The following is a 14,676-nucleotide window of genomic DNA, read 5'->3' on the forward strand; positions in this document are numbered from 1 at the left end:
CTCCTTCCCCACTTCCCCTGGTCCCTGCAAGGAGCTAAATTACTTCATTGGTGGTGATTCTTTAAATAATCAGAAACAGGTTTATTAGCAGGCACTGAGGGATATCTACAACAGCAGTGCTTCCTAGATCATTCAGAATAATCATTGCCATCAGTTTATTCTATGTAGGTTATTTCAGAGATGTTGGGTTTTTTTTGGTGTCACTATTCCATAGTCACCTCAATATACACTGTTGCTCAAGGGCTGGGACAAAATAGAGCATCCATGTTTGGATGTGTGAAGTTGTATTAGCTTTTTGTGGCCAGGTTTTGGTATTGGGAGGGTTACAGCAGTGGCTTCTCTGAGAAGAGAAGCTTCCGCTATGTTCGACAGAGCCAATACCAGCCGGCTCCCGGACAGATCTACTGTTGACCAAAGCTGAGCCCATCAGTGATGGTGGTAGTACCTTTGCGATAATGTAGTGAAGAAGAGGGATGGAATGGCAGCTACATCCAGAGAGAGCAGTGAGAATATGTGAGAGGAATAGCTCTGCAGACATCAGGGCCACTGAAAAATGAGGAGGGCAGAGGTGCTCCAGGTGCTAGAGCAGAGATTCCTTTGCAGCCTGTGGTCAAGGCCATGGTGAGGCAACTGTGCCCCTGCAGCCCATGGAGGTCCACAGTGGAGCGGAGATCCACCTGCAGCCCCTTGAGGACCCCTCTGGAGCAGGCAGATGCCCAAAGAAGCCTGTGTTCCTGTGGGAAAGCCTACACTGAAGCAGACTGCTAGCAGGACCTGTGGCTCCATGGAGAGGGAGCCCACTCTGGAGCAGGTTACTGGCAGGACTTCTGATCCCACCGAGGACCCACAGTTTCATTAACTGTGGGAAGGACTCATGTTGGAGAAGTTCGTGGAACACTGTCTCCAAGGGAGGAACCCCATGCTGGAGCATGAGAGTCTTCCCCCCTAAGCAGGAAGGAGCAATAGAGACAATGTGTGATGAACTGACTGCAAACCTCTATTCCCCCATCCCCCTGTGCCTCTGGAGGAAGGAGGTAGAGAATTTGGGAGTAAAGTTGAGCCTGGGAAGAAGGGAGGGGTGTGGTGAAGGTGTTTTAAGATTTGCTTTTATTTCTCATGATCCTACTCTGATTTGAATGTTAATAAATTTAGTTTTTCCCCAAGTCGAGTCCGTTTTGCTTGTGACAGTAACAGGTGAGTGATCTCTCCCTACCCTTATCTCAAACCATGAGCCCTTTGGTATATTTTCTCTCCCACTTCCAGCTGAGATGGGGAGTGATAGTGTGGCTTTGGTGGGCACCTGGCCTCTAGCTGGGATCGACCCACCACAGAATTACAAGGCTTTTGAGTAGAAATAGGGAATTAATCTGGGATCCTGCAATAACAAGCATACCAAATGAAAAAAAAAAAACAGCTCCCTGTTGAGATGCCTGCCGGGGACATTGGAAAATACTGGTGTTTTTCTTATGTCAGAAAATGATGTACAACACCCAGGGAGAAGTTTGATCTTCTGGCTTACTTAGTATTTTTTCATAATGCTATTTATCTGTGTGAAACAATGCTGAAAGCAGAGAAATATCCAACCCAGAGACATGGGTTGGATAGTGCAGGACAGCCCTGGCCTTCTGACCACCCTGCACCTCAGCAAAACCTTCTTGGTGTGATTTGTCCATTCATTAGTTGCTCAACTCTTCAGCTACTGTGTCCTTAGTTGTTTTGTGGACTGAATGAAAACTGTATGGTTAGGACCAGGAAGGTGCTTTATACTTTATAAATGTAATAAAAATAATTGTCTTCATAGAATGGGCTGTAAGAGTCATCACAGTGTAAAGAAAGTGATCAGGAATACTCGCTGGAATATCTTTAGTCTTCTTGCAGTGGTAAAGCAGCTGGGCATGGAAATTGTGCATTGTTTTAATTTTTGCTTGGGATCATACTATATCTGGAACTGCGAGTATTTCTCAAAGTACCACATTTGGATATGCTTGAAACAGTAAATGTTTATGTTTTCCCCTTCAAGCATGAATGTACTAAATTTCTTTTTTCTTCCCTCAAAAAACTGTTTAAAATCTTAAGGGTTTGATTTAACTCCCCTGAATACAACTGGAATTCTTTCAAAGTTTTCACTAGCCTAGGTCCTAAATTCCTCTAGAATTTCTAGTATTTCCATTCCTTCAGCCATCACAGCCTCTTTTGAATGACTTTTTCAATATTTTCAGTTAAAGTAAGACTAAGTAAAAAGAACCCTATCATTTAAAGAACATAGAATTGGAAAACCTAAAAATCCTTTTTATCTGTTTGTTCTATGATTCTTCTTCATTTGATGTCAGTGAATTTATATATTGTTGTTAAAATGCTAACATATAATCAAATGGTTTAGAGGTCAGTTACTTCGTTATACCTTTCTGTGTAGTCTGAAGGCTGTACTAAGTTAAATGGAACGAACATCCATTCATTCTGCTGTGTAAAACAATAACATCAAATTTTGAAGCTTGAACAGGTAGTTTAATCAGCTTTTCCTGTGACTACAGATTGCTATTGGAAAAAAAGAGCTTAATCTGATTTACCTTTTATCGAATGTTTCTGGAAATGAGGGAAAAAGAGGGACAGTTAAAGAATTGCAAAAAACCAAGCTTTCAAGTAAAGTTTGAAACCTTCTTGACCAAAGCAGGCGTCCATGGCATCGTTCTTATCCTTTCCAGCATTTGACAGTACTTAAATTGAAAACTAATAGTAGCATTAAGTATAATTTGTGGAAAAAGATACATGAATAACACTAATGTGCTTGGTGCTGGAATGCAAATCTGTTTGAGGGATAAACAGGAGAAAGGAATAGAAGAAAAAGATAGGGAGACAGAAAAATATAATTTCTATTTCTGATGCTGGTCTTTACTTCAAGGATGCAAATGAAGCCCATAGACTTCTTTCCTTCACATAGTAAACTTAATTTAAATCACCTATTGAGTATTTTTTACTGCGTCTCTCTTATTTTCAAGGTAAATGTTGCAGTCATCACATTGCAAATACAGCTAAGCCAACCCTATCTTCCCTTTCCTAAAAGTGGAGAACAAAATAAAAGATGGAAAGAAAATAAATTTAAGGGGAAAAGAAAGAAGTGTGTGAGGATGTCATGGTTGAGATTGGCCACCTGAGAGCGAGGGGCCCAGAGATGATTGGGTGCCAGGGCAGTGTTCCCTGGAGGGCCAGTCACTGTTCCTCTTGTTCGCTGCTGCTGAAAATCATATATACACAATCACCAGAAGCTGCTGGCAATTCTGTTGGTGTCTGCTGCTGTGTGAGGGTGAGAAGGCCGAAGGGGTGGCAGAGCCTCCTCCTCCTTCCCCCTCCAAGGGTGGAGGAGAGGCCCTGCAGCCCACAGCAGGATTAGAGGCAGCATTTGGAGTGAGTGTTTGTGAGGGATGCGACTCACAACACCTGAGGTGAGAGGGAGGAGGCTTGGCCCTCTCCCCCCCCCTGCAGCTGGGCTACGGAGCACTTGGGACAGTGTATAACTGGACCGAGCTGCCTGTGGCCAAGGCTAGGGGGCTTTTTTTTCCTCTCACTGTTTAGTGGGAGTGGATGCAAGGCTTAGTATTGAAGCTGAGCCAGAAGACGGGCTGATAACCAAGCAGCTCGGTGCCAGGGAGAAGAATCCCAGGCAAAACTGGAGACGGGCCAGAGAGAGAGACTCGAGAGTTGCCCTGCCGAGGTTTGACTGGGGGCAGCTGAAAACTGACTTGGAAGACGCTATGATAAACTGACTGAATTACAGCAGCCTACAGAACCGAGGTATGAGACTGAGAGAGAGAGATCACACAGCAGAAATGACACAGAACCAAGGAGAAAGGACTCAAAGCTATCTTGGACTTCATGAAGAAGACAAGACTGCAGCAACAACTGGAGGTTTGGTGGGGGAGTGTTTCAGGTTCCCTAAACACTCCCACGAGAGAGAGGCTGTGTTACCTATCTGCCTTGAAAGGCTTTTCTGGACTAAAATTAAAAGGAGAAGCTTCAGAGGGACTGATAGAAGTGTAAATACATATAGTTGCTTTTTAGCTTGTATAGTATTATTTGTGTAAATAAAATGTATATATGCTTCCCCTTCCCGTATAGAAGTCTCTGGCCTGAAAGTTTTCTCTTTGGTGTTTGGATAAATTGTGGGAAGGGGTGGGGGAAGCCTGAAAATTGGATTTAGATTCTAATGTGGCTGCAAATGCCACAGAGGAGGTATTGGCAGAAATGTGTCTGACATATCAGGACCTAGCTGAATCTGGTAGCACTGCCAATATTTTTGAGTCCTCAGCTGTTTTGCCTTTCTGAGAAATCTGAGACCACAGCAATTGGATGAGCAATTCCATGTATCTTTTGTCAACTAGACATAATCCTAAAGTAGTCTTTTAATTGCATTAGAATTTCTTATTTGGATTGAATCCATTTTTATGTTGCGTTTATGCCTCTTTTATCAACACTTGTTAGAGATTGTTGTACCTTTCTCTCAGACTTGAGCCAGTTTCTATGGTGGTTTCATTGCTAAATGATATATAATTATGTGTAATTCTATATAACTTTTTATATAATTTCTAGTTATGTGTGCCTCAACGGAAGGCACTGGCCCAATTGAACACTACATTCCTTAGTGCAGACAAAATGCTCTCCCAAACTATTGTACCAGGTAGTAATTTTTATTAAACTGTTTTATGTTTTTCTATTGGTAAACGTAGTTATTTGTACATGTGCATGCTCCACATTGGAAACTTCTGGTTTCCTGTAGGAGTAGGTTGAAACATTTCTTATGTGGAATCCTATTATCACATGCAAGGTCAATTTCAACTGTACAATTTTCAGTGTCAGATTTTATCCTAATGGTTAGCTGGTTTGTTTTTCTTGGGTTGTTCAAGGAGAGAAATTTATGTGGTATTCAAGATGCTTGATAAGAGAGGAATAACAGCACAGGCTTTTCGCAGGACAGGATGAAATCACGGTTTCCAGGGAGACTTCAAATTAATTGGTTGACAGCCCGAGAACTCTGAGATGCCAAGCGTGGTACTTACATAAGTTGCCCATCTTCATACTTGTTTTCCAGTCAGTCTGTGTGTCAGTCCAGTAGTTCAAATGCTGTGGTAAGCTTCCTTTTCTTTAACTCATAGTAACTAATTGGTGGCTCCTGGAACAGCATTCTCTTGGAGTGGGAATAAATCCAACAAAATGTAAAGTGCCAGAATAAATTGGATTTAAAAATACAAGTCTTTTGTGACTTCAGATATTGGAGCATGAATACAGACGTTCTCTGCTGTAGATTGGGGAATCTGTGAGTTTGTGTGGTTTACTCCAATCATATGAAAAATAAATTGTCAGCCCATCCCAGTTAAGGGAATTATTTGCTTTAATAAATATAATGTCTTTTTGCTTGGGTTATGATATATATCAACTGCTTGCTTTAGTCTTCAATGTACAGCATTGAAGTTGGTGTAAAGTCTTTATACAATTGATAAAAGCGTTCTTTCCAAAATCTGCTGAAAAGATGGTAAATTCTTTAATCCTCTCTGCTCCTTTATATAATCTGCATAATACTTTATGCAGTATATATATATTAAAGCTATAAATATGGAGTGTAGTCTTACCATGTAGTATTAATTCCTGTTAGTTTATTTTGTTTATATTGAATACCCCTAATCATGGAAATTCCAATCATGTTGAAGAATAGTTGCATTTAAAGTACTGGCCCATTGGATTTTTTTATTATCTATCCCTAAAATGTCTTCTGGAGTGAAGATTGACGTGGTTTGCATTATCAGTAGTTTCAGCAATGCTCTTTTTGACTGTTAAGTCAACTATTTTTAATGAAATATTTAAATTTTGGCTGTGGCAAAAATGAATGAAATATCAAAAATAGTCTTGAAGTAGTTTTAGTGCCCTTACTGAGTTTTGAAGGGGAAATGCAAAATAATGTTTGAGCAGCAGGAATAGACCATGCTAGTATATTACTTGAGGGACCACAGAGGTCTGTGTGGAGGCAGGTGAGATTGATTTCTGAAAATGTGGACGAGATGTGATGCTAATGTTTCTCTGAGGTTTCCAGTATCATCCACATTCTGCAGGCACTTGGACATTGACTTTCAGCTAACCTAGATTGCTTTGCCATCAGCCCTGCACAGCTCCCATTGCTGCAGCTGTGGACTTGATATACTCACTCAGCTGCAAGGGGTCTTTGCCTACGTTTGTCCTCACTTTTTCATGTGTTTCTCCAGCTCTGTTTGGAGATCTCTGTTCTTTAGTCTGTCTGTCAGGTAGGCTTTTAGATTTATAGAGAGGGCAAACAAAACTATGCCTCTTACCCTTGCTACTGTTGTAAAAGAATGATAGCAAAGGTGGAGGAAATGGGGTGGACAGACCAAGCAAAACCCCATTAGCCTTTTCTTTTTAAGAGAATCCAGTAAATGCTTTCTGCTTGGTTTCAGGGTTAGGAAATAAAATATATCAAACTGTACTCTACTCTGTGTACTTGTATTGCCATGTATCCTTATATGGACTTAATGCAGCTGTTGCTTAACCAGAAGGAAACCATTTAACAGCTACTTTCATCATTGCTGCATTAGTACTTACTATTAAAGCTGAAAGAAAACTCATAATATGTTAAACATATGGTTTTCTTTCTTGACCCCTCTTAATAAAAACTATAGTCATATGTTTAATGTTGTAGAACACTGCTGGTATGAGTGTAATTATACTGCTGATTATGCCAAGAGTTTGTTCCAACATAAAAATAGAAAGAAATGGTAGATGGGATACTGATGTACTCGTTACTGTAGGAGATTTTATCTGTTTATATGCAATCTTGCATTTATGTACTTAAATGTATGTGCAAATTGAGCCTAAATTAATGATGTCTTCACAGCCTCACCCTTCCCAGGAAATGCTATTACCCTTTTAAATGTCTGCAAGTATAATAATCTCATTAGTTGTGCCCACCAAAAAAACAAATGAAGAAGAACAAGATATGGAAAAAATGCAGAATGGACTGAAATCCAAGTTGAAATAAATACAGGTTCAGATGAATTACTTGGTAAAAGAAACTGACTTAGAATAACCTCATAGACTTTTCGAATGCTTAAGACTGGTAGCATAAGGTAGAGTTAGGAATAAATAGTTAAATGTAAATTGCCCTAACATTTTATTTGTAAACCCCATTAATTTTGAAAACTGAGAGCAAATATAAAAAGAAGGTGATGCAATATTGCATTACTTTTCCACATTATTTAATGCATATTTATCACAATTTTCAGGGTTACTTTTCTCTTGCTCTACAGTTTCTGTACTATTGCATAATTTTTGGAAATGCAAAGAATCTCTTATATGTCCTCTCAGTCATTATTGTTGTAATGTCTTAGTATTTGTCCCTTTGTAGGCCAAACCTAATATCTCTAGTTGAATTATGAGATGTTTATGCAGTGATGCAATATGAGAGAAGTGTTAATTTATACTTGGAAGGCTAGATAATATATATAACCTTTAGTCTGATTATTTTCTCAGAATGCTTGAAAGGTTAAAATCATACTATTCGTGACTTTCTTAGGCAGTAACTAGCAATGGAAGTGAAAGAAGGAACTCCTCCTTTCAGTGTAGTTCTTCAATGTAGTTCTTAGTAAGAAATCTTCATGTGGCAGAGAAGCCAGGGCTCTCAGAGAAAAGAAATGTGTGTCTCTCCATTCCCCAGTTTGAATAGTGACAAAACTGCACTGAAGAACAAAAATTTTTGATTCTGTAAAATTTCAAATTGCTCTAAATGGAAACTTTCCTCAGAGAGTATTCCTGGAAAGAGTAAAATGATATATTTATCTTGTCACTGAAAAAAGGGCTACGGAAAGACTGCATCAGTAAACTGATCTTTGAGTTACAGAAGGTGCTGCTTTTAGGTGTCATAAATGCAAAGTGGAAATACTCCCTAACATGCTTAGCACCTAAATTTCCTACTGAAAACTTCAATTGGATGTGAAATTATTCTACTGTGCATTCATACAGGAAATACTGTAGTTTGAACCTCTGTGCACTTCTGTGTAGCAAAGCTGTTCTGGGAATTGCATGCCTTTGCCGTCTGTAACAGGCTGACAGTCTTGAATTCATTCAGGAGTTGAGTAGAGTCTATTGATTTCAGTAATGGCTGTATCACATGTCCACTGTATAGGAAACCTAAATTCAGTGTCCTTCCCAGTCAGCAGTGTTCAGTGACCCTGTTGGCACAAACACTACTGCACAGGAAAATTGCAGCACCCAGAAGAAAACAAGAAATAAGGTGTAGGAACTGTGCCGTTGGTTAAAGCTGCCTAAAATGACACAGCCTGTGGGTGAGTTGATGAATCACAATTTCCAAACTTCACTGAATTTTACTCCTACCTGTGACAAAACTGAATGTGCATTGGGAGGCTGTCAGCTGTCTCTGACCATGCATTCACAGGGCTGATGCAGACAGGTTTTACTCTACTATCTTTCCTGCCTTTGGTGAAGACAGAAATAGTACTTTGCCAACTCTGCTTTGGTGGAGAACAGGGTCTTACACTACTACTGTGTTGGTCATGGCTCAAGGGCCTGATGCTTAGTAGCATTGCTAGGATTTTATCTTTCATATCCTCTGATATGCACAGAAACTTGCCTGAGTCTTGATGAAAATTGCTCAAAAATATAGGGTGTACTCTACAGCCCCTCATTTCAGGATCTCAGAGCAGTGTTGCCTAAGGAAAATTCAGGGAGAAGAAAACTCCGAGGCAAATTAGTTTTGGAGGTGAGGAAAGGGTTTTTTAATTTGTGCCTAGGCATAAAGATTACAAGACGCGCGCATGTCCCTCTGTACAGATGTCACAATTTATAATATCGTCTGTCCAATCCCAGATGTTTCCACCCTGTGGCTTTTGCCCTGATCCACCCTCAGTCCACCCCTGGGGAATTGGGGCTAGGGCCTTTTCAAGACCCTCTTTTCATCAGTCATCATCTTCTTCAGAGTACAAGGGGCATATATTCACCCAGTTCTTGACTGTGCTTTTGCGGTTCAGGCCAGGATTAGATGTCCTCAAACAGAAGACCTAATCTTAAAAAGAGACTAAACATTTCTACTGCAATTCAGGGGTAGAATTGATATGGGGAGCATGGAATGGGGTGATAGGGTTGGGGAATGTGTATAGTTACTATGCTAAGGGTAAAGGAATAAGGGCTGCTGCTTCTAAATCTACTTCTACTATAAACTACTTATAAAGCTTATAAAAATTAGAAAAATCAAAAAACCCAGATGGACCTTAAGGCATCAGCAGAGCCTTTACATAAATTGATATCCCTCTGTCTGAGATAGACTGTTTTACGTCATGGCTATTGTTTGCAGATGCAGAGGAAATAAGGAGCAAGTGCCTTCCCTGCACAATCTGACCCAGCTCCTACAGCTCCAACAACAAAAGGTTGGCACAAGGATCCTGATTTCTTGTAGCACCAGCAGAGCTCTCAAGGGCAGAGGATACAGCAGTGAGCACTTCCATAGACCACCACAGAGACAACATTCTTCTCTGTTTCTCTTTAAAAAACTGAAAATAGTAGGGACATGATCAGTAGTGATGAATTTTGGCTTTTGGCAATGTCAGTGGAGAAGTCCTGGGCTTCAGTTGCTTCAGTTTTGGGTTTATCCTTTAAATTTTGGGTTCTATTAGTAAGTCCATTTTGGACTACTAAATAGTTATTTGACTTTATATTTAAAATGAATTTCCCAACTACAGGCTTTGTTGTAAATAAAATACAGAAGGATTCTCACAAGTAGATGGAAAAATGATCTGTCGAGGGAATACAGTTTGGTTCTGTGAATCAGATAAGCTTGTTTTGCCAATTATTTTACTGATTCTTTTTAAGAAATATAAGTTGGAGCACAGTTTTCACCAAAGAAATCTTGCTGTGATGTCACAGTTTCATGACTTTAATGTCTTTCAGCATTAAAGACATACACTGATGGCTACTGTAGCATTCATGATGCTTTCTCTACTCTAGGACAGTCAGTAGATGCTATTTTCACATGTACCTCTCCCATAGTGAAGTATTAGTGTTTCTGTGGAGCAGCTCCTTCCTCAGAGGGACAGGGCTTCCTTGCAGCCCCATGCTTTCCCTTTGCCACTGAGCCAGCTCTGAGTATCTGCCTTTTCTGTAGCTTCTATCCCTGAAGGTACCAGTGGGTAGTTCTTGCTGAAGGATGAGCAGAGATGAAAGGGCTGGTGCAGTTTAAGGAAGGCATTAATGGTTTCTGCAGGGTTGGTGAAAGAGATAGCAATGCCAGTGAGCAGGATCCCAGTGTCCTCACCTGACCTGAAGTGTCTGTGCTCATGACAGAGCACATACCAGTTCTGTGTTGCAGGCAGCATGTTGTTAAAATAATTTTTAAAATTTATTATGCTGTTTTAATTAAAAAAAAACTGCAAGATTAATGGTAACTGTCCCTGTACTCCTTTTAGTGAAGACTGATGCAATGAAGTCACTAAGTTACTTGTTTTTATTTTTCTTTTACATAATTCTATGGGTGTTACACAAATAATCATTTATTATTTGTCAGAGGTGACACACAGCAAAATTAGTTTATGTACTGTTGTGATATTTTGCTCAGTCTTCTTTTTCAAAATTATTCCTTATAATTTTTTTTTTCTTTTGAGTTGTTGGTGGGAGAAATCATTAGGATTTATAGTTTGGTACGGTCAGCATTGTGCTCTCTGTGCAGAAATCTGTCTTATTTTTTTTCAGTTATGGGGTGAAATTTTTCTATATTCCAAAAGCGGCAGTTGTCCTTCAGTTACCTGCTATTCAAATTCCCCCATAGAATTTAATTTCATATGTTTCTTGGTATTGATCAATCTAGCCTCATGAGAGATGTGTTTTTACCATTCAGTAAACACTTACCGTGAAAAGGCTGAAGGGATTTTAAATAATCAGTCATACAAACCATTAAGTCTGAAATAATCAGGGTAAATTGATTAACTGCCACTTAATCTGTTTGAATGAAGATGATATCTCAGTATTTGTGTAGCATCATTGGAACAGTGCATCTTATGTCCTATCCCGTAGACCCCAAAGTGCTTCATCTGTGTTTTTCACCCATTTTGATGCAAGGTAGTATGAATAAAGTATGGGGTTACCTTGCAATTACCTGTAACCCGAAGGAGAGATTAATAACAGAATAACAATGTTTTTGCATTATTAACTTCAGGTGATTATATTAGATAGGAGTAGCATTTCCTGGAAATTGACTTTTTTGCATTTTTTGAGGTTGTTGTGGAGATTTTTTTTTTTTCTGGATAGAATGAGTGCTATAAACAGTGGAAAAAAGCAAATTTTTTCTTGAAATACCTGAGTAAATCAACTTACTGATTTGTGGCATATCTTCTAATTTGGCAAACATAGATAATGAATCTACCATGAATGAACCTGACATTGAAATTACTGCTTCTCTATTTGCCCCTACAACTTGGCCCCACAATTATGTAATCCTTTTTTCTCATATCATTTTCCTAAAAATCACGTCAGGTAGATACATCTTCAGAGAAAAAGGTTTATGTTTAATTGCTGTAGAATTTTGTTGCAGGTAACAACTTACTGGCTGCTTGATGGTTGCTCAGTATGTTATAGTGATTAAGTGGCATTCTCTTCAGTTTACTCCTTTAACTAATCTTGGAAATGAAAATGGTTTCTTATTTCCATGTATCTATTTCTTCTCCTAAGAAGAGGCATTTGCAGTAGGCATGCTAATTTGTGTTTTGGTGTATTTTTGGAGACCAGTCTTTTCCAGCACTACAGAGGTTTCAGACATCTGCCAATACCTGATCACTGGTCATGCGGTGGGCACCTTGTCTACCCTCAAGAGTTCAAAGTGAAGATCAGCAACATAAAACGGACAATACACATTTTCTTCCCTCCTCCTCTTCTTCCCACCCCACCCCCTGCCTGATAGATGGACTTCTAATTTCGTTGTGTAATAAATATTTTAATTATATTTTTTAAGGTGGATGTCTAGGTCATTTTTGTTGTGGGCATCAGGAAGGTTTATGACTAGAAGAAAAAATGTGAAAGAGAAGGAGTCTTGGCCTTATGTAAAGAAAGCATTTCAATTCTAGGAAATGGGCTGAAAAAAATGGCAAGAAAGTTAGTGGTAAACTTATGTGTAATAGATTTAACATGACTGACAAAGCAAAGTCTTTTATATCTAGTCAGAAAACTAAATATTCCTCTTCGACTTACATTAGTGACACTGAAGGGCATTGAAATATACTGACCCTGAAAATTTCATTTTACATTGAAGTATGAGCAGAGAGAATACAGAAGAGATTTGGTATACTTTTTTTCAGAGTCTTTAAACTTAATGGACCTCTAATACAGTACTTCAAAATGTATCTTTAGCATTATGATAATTTTTTTTGCAGTAAACATAATGAATGAACATAGCTTACTTTAAGTAATTTTGTCAAATAGTATTTATAACAGCAATATGAGACCAAATTGCATGTTTGCTTCACAGGGATTATAGTTCATAAACCCTCATAACAAAGGAGACATAAACAGAGGGGAAAAAATCAAAAGTTGAAGATGTATATAATTTATATAATCTTGGATGTCCAGTACACAGTCTGCAGCACTCGACTCTGCTGGGGAAGGGCTGGGGCTTACTAAGACCCTGACTCCTGGTGACAGTCTCAGTCCTGTGGTAGAGAAGGGGGAATTGTACCAGACTTCCTGAAGTAGCAGGTGCGTGGGTTGAGACTGAAGTAACACCTCCCCACCAGTATCTCATACATAAACACTTGCTACATTTTGAATCAGGCTGTCAAGTCTTTTGATAATGACTACAGAGTGGGATAGTGTTTGGACAAGTATGGCTGGGAATATAACCTAATTGTGAATGAACCTACTGATTCATTGCAGGGTGGCCACATCTGGGCTTGCAGATTCGATTCAGAGTTATTTTTCATGCACAGTTTTAAACAGAGAAGCTTGGGTATGTTTTGTAATACCATAACACTGTATTTTCTTTTCATTTTTTCCATCTAGTTTTATCTCAGGACCTTGAGAATAAATACACATGGCACAGATCGTAACATTTTTCAGATGCTGTTAGTTCTGCTACTTCATGATTACATCTCAGCTGAAGTTGGGGAAACAAGAGCAAGTAGGTCTTAATTTTTGCATTTCAGATAACTGCCACTTCAAAGAATACCTTGAATTTTTTAGTATCCCATTTTTGATGTTGATGGTGATTTTCTTCCAGTATAATTTTCCTAGTGAAATCCTATAATATGTGAGAAACAGCTTAAATATGTCTCCTTTAGGAGGGGAATATCTATATTTCTCTTTGTGTCTTGGAAGTGCTCAAGAGGGCAGATGGAAACTGTAAAGCTCCAATCTTGATTTAAAGTTATGTCTGAGTATTGTGTTTCATTTCTTCAGAAGCCATTTCTTAATGTTATGTGAGAAACTGAATAAGGAAAAATAAAGATTCCATGAATGGAAGCTGAGATAACCTCAGTTCTGGGACAGGACCTCCTGCTATTGTCCAAAATTAGAATCTCAACCCCATCAAACCATGTTTTGTACTCTAAATCTGGTTTATAGAAAAGAAAACATTAAAGCAAGGTAGTTTTTGAAAGATAAAGTGACTGAATAAAGGAATGTGGAAGATTTCCTCTGGCTATGATACTTTCAGGGTGAGTTCTTTTTCCTCTAGTTTTGCTCTCAATGCAGCAATTTTCACTACTCCATATTAGCAATTTTCAAACTCCATAAAATTCCTTTTCGTCTCTAGACTTTCAGATACCAGGTTAGATCTGTGTGGCTTACACAAACAATAAACTCCTCTGATTTTTTTTTTTAATGGAATGTATTTGTCAATATAGATCCTAATACAAGCAGCACTTAATAGTGAAAACATTACTCTGGAAAGAGAAAGTGAAAGTGTTCATTAAAATATTATTTGATTTTTATTATTTTTTAGGTTGCAGAACTGCTCCAGCGGATTTAGTTTTATCTTAGATGGCTCTTACAGTGTTGGCCCAGAAAACTTTGAAATAATCAAAAGTTGGCTTGTCAATATTACAAGAAATTTTGACATAGGGCCAAAGTTTATTCAAGTTGGAGTTGTCCAGTACAGCGATACCCTGTACTTGAAATTCCCCTTGGAACTCATGAATCCACTGAGAACCTCATCAGGGAAATGGAGTCCATACACTATCTGGGAGGAAATACAAGAACAGGAAGAGCTATTCAGTTTGCTTATGACCATCTTTTTGCAAAATCTTCAAGATTTTTAACAAAATAGCGGTTGTTCTCACTGATGGAAAGTCCCAAGATGAAGTCAAAGACGTAGCAGCAGAAGCAAGGAAAATAAAATCACTTTGTTTGCTATTGGTGTTGGCTCAGAAATTGAAGAGGATGAACTTAAAGCTATTGCCAACAAACCTTCATCAACTTACGTATTTTATGTTGAAGATTATATTGCAATATCAAGAATTAAAGAAGTTATAAAACAGAAACTCTGTGAAGGTAAGTGCTTCTAAAATATCTTAAGCGTGCAAAATGTTGTTCTGTCCACATATTTCTTAATTTCACAAGCAGAATATATGATTAATGAAACAAGGGACTTGATAATCTTTACTCTGATCTTCTTTCATTTTG

General features: G+C 38.7%; 1 protein-coding gene across 1 annotated transcript in view; it reads left to right on the forward strand.

The window, feature by feature from the left end:
• Positions 1-13,087: 13,087 nt before the first annotated feature.
• COL21A1 (collagen type XXI alpha 1 chain) overlaps positions 13,088-14,676 on the forward strand; it is a 71,330-nt gene continuing 69,741 nt past the window's right edge. The window contains 7 exon segments of the mRNA XM_032684219.1: positions 13,088-13,109; positions 13,112-13,174; positions 13,997-14,020; positions 14,023-14,151; positions 14,154-14,315; positions 14,318-14,380; positions 14,383-14,544. Of these exon segments, the coding sequence (XP_032540110.1) occupies positions 13,088-13,109; positions 13,112-13,174; positions 13,997-14,020; positions 14,023-14,151; positions 14,154-14,315; positions 14,318-14,380; positions 14,383-14,544 (625 nt within the window).

The sequence above is a fragment of the Chiroxiphia lanceolata genome, chromosome 3 (genome assembly GCF_009829145.1).
Source record: "Chiroxiphia lanceolata isolate bChiLan1 chromosome 3, bChiLan1.pri, whole genome shotgun sequence".
NCBI classification, from domain to species: Eukaryota; Metazoa; Chordata; class Aves; order Passeriformes; family Pipridae; genus Chiroxiphia; species Chiroxiphia lanceolata.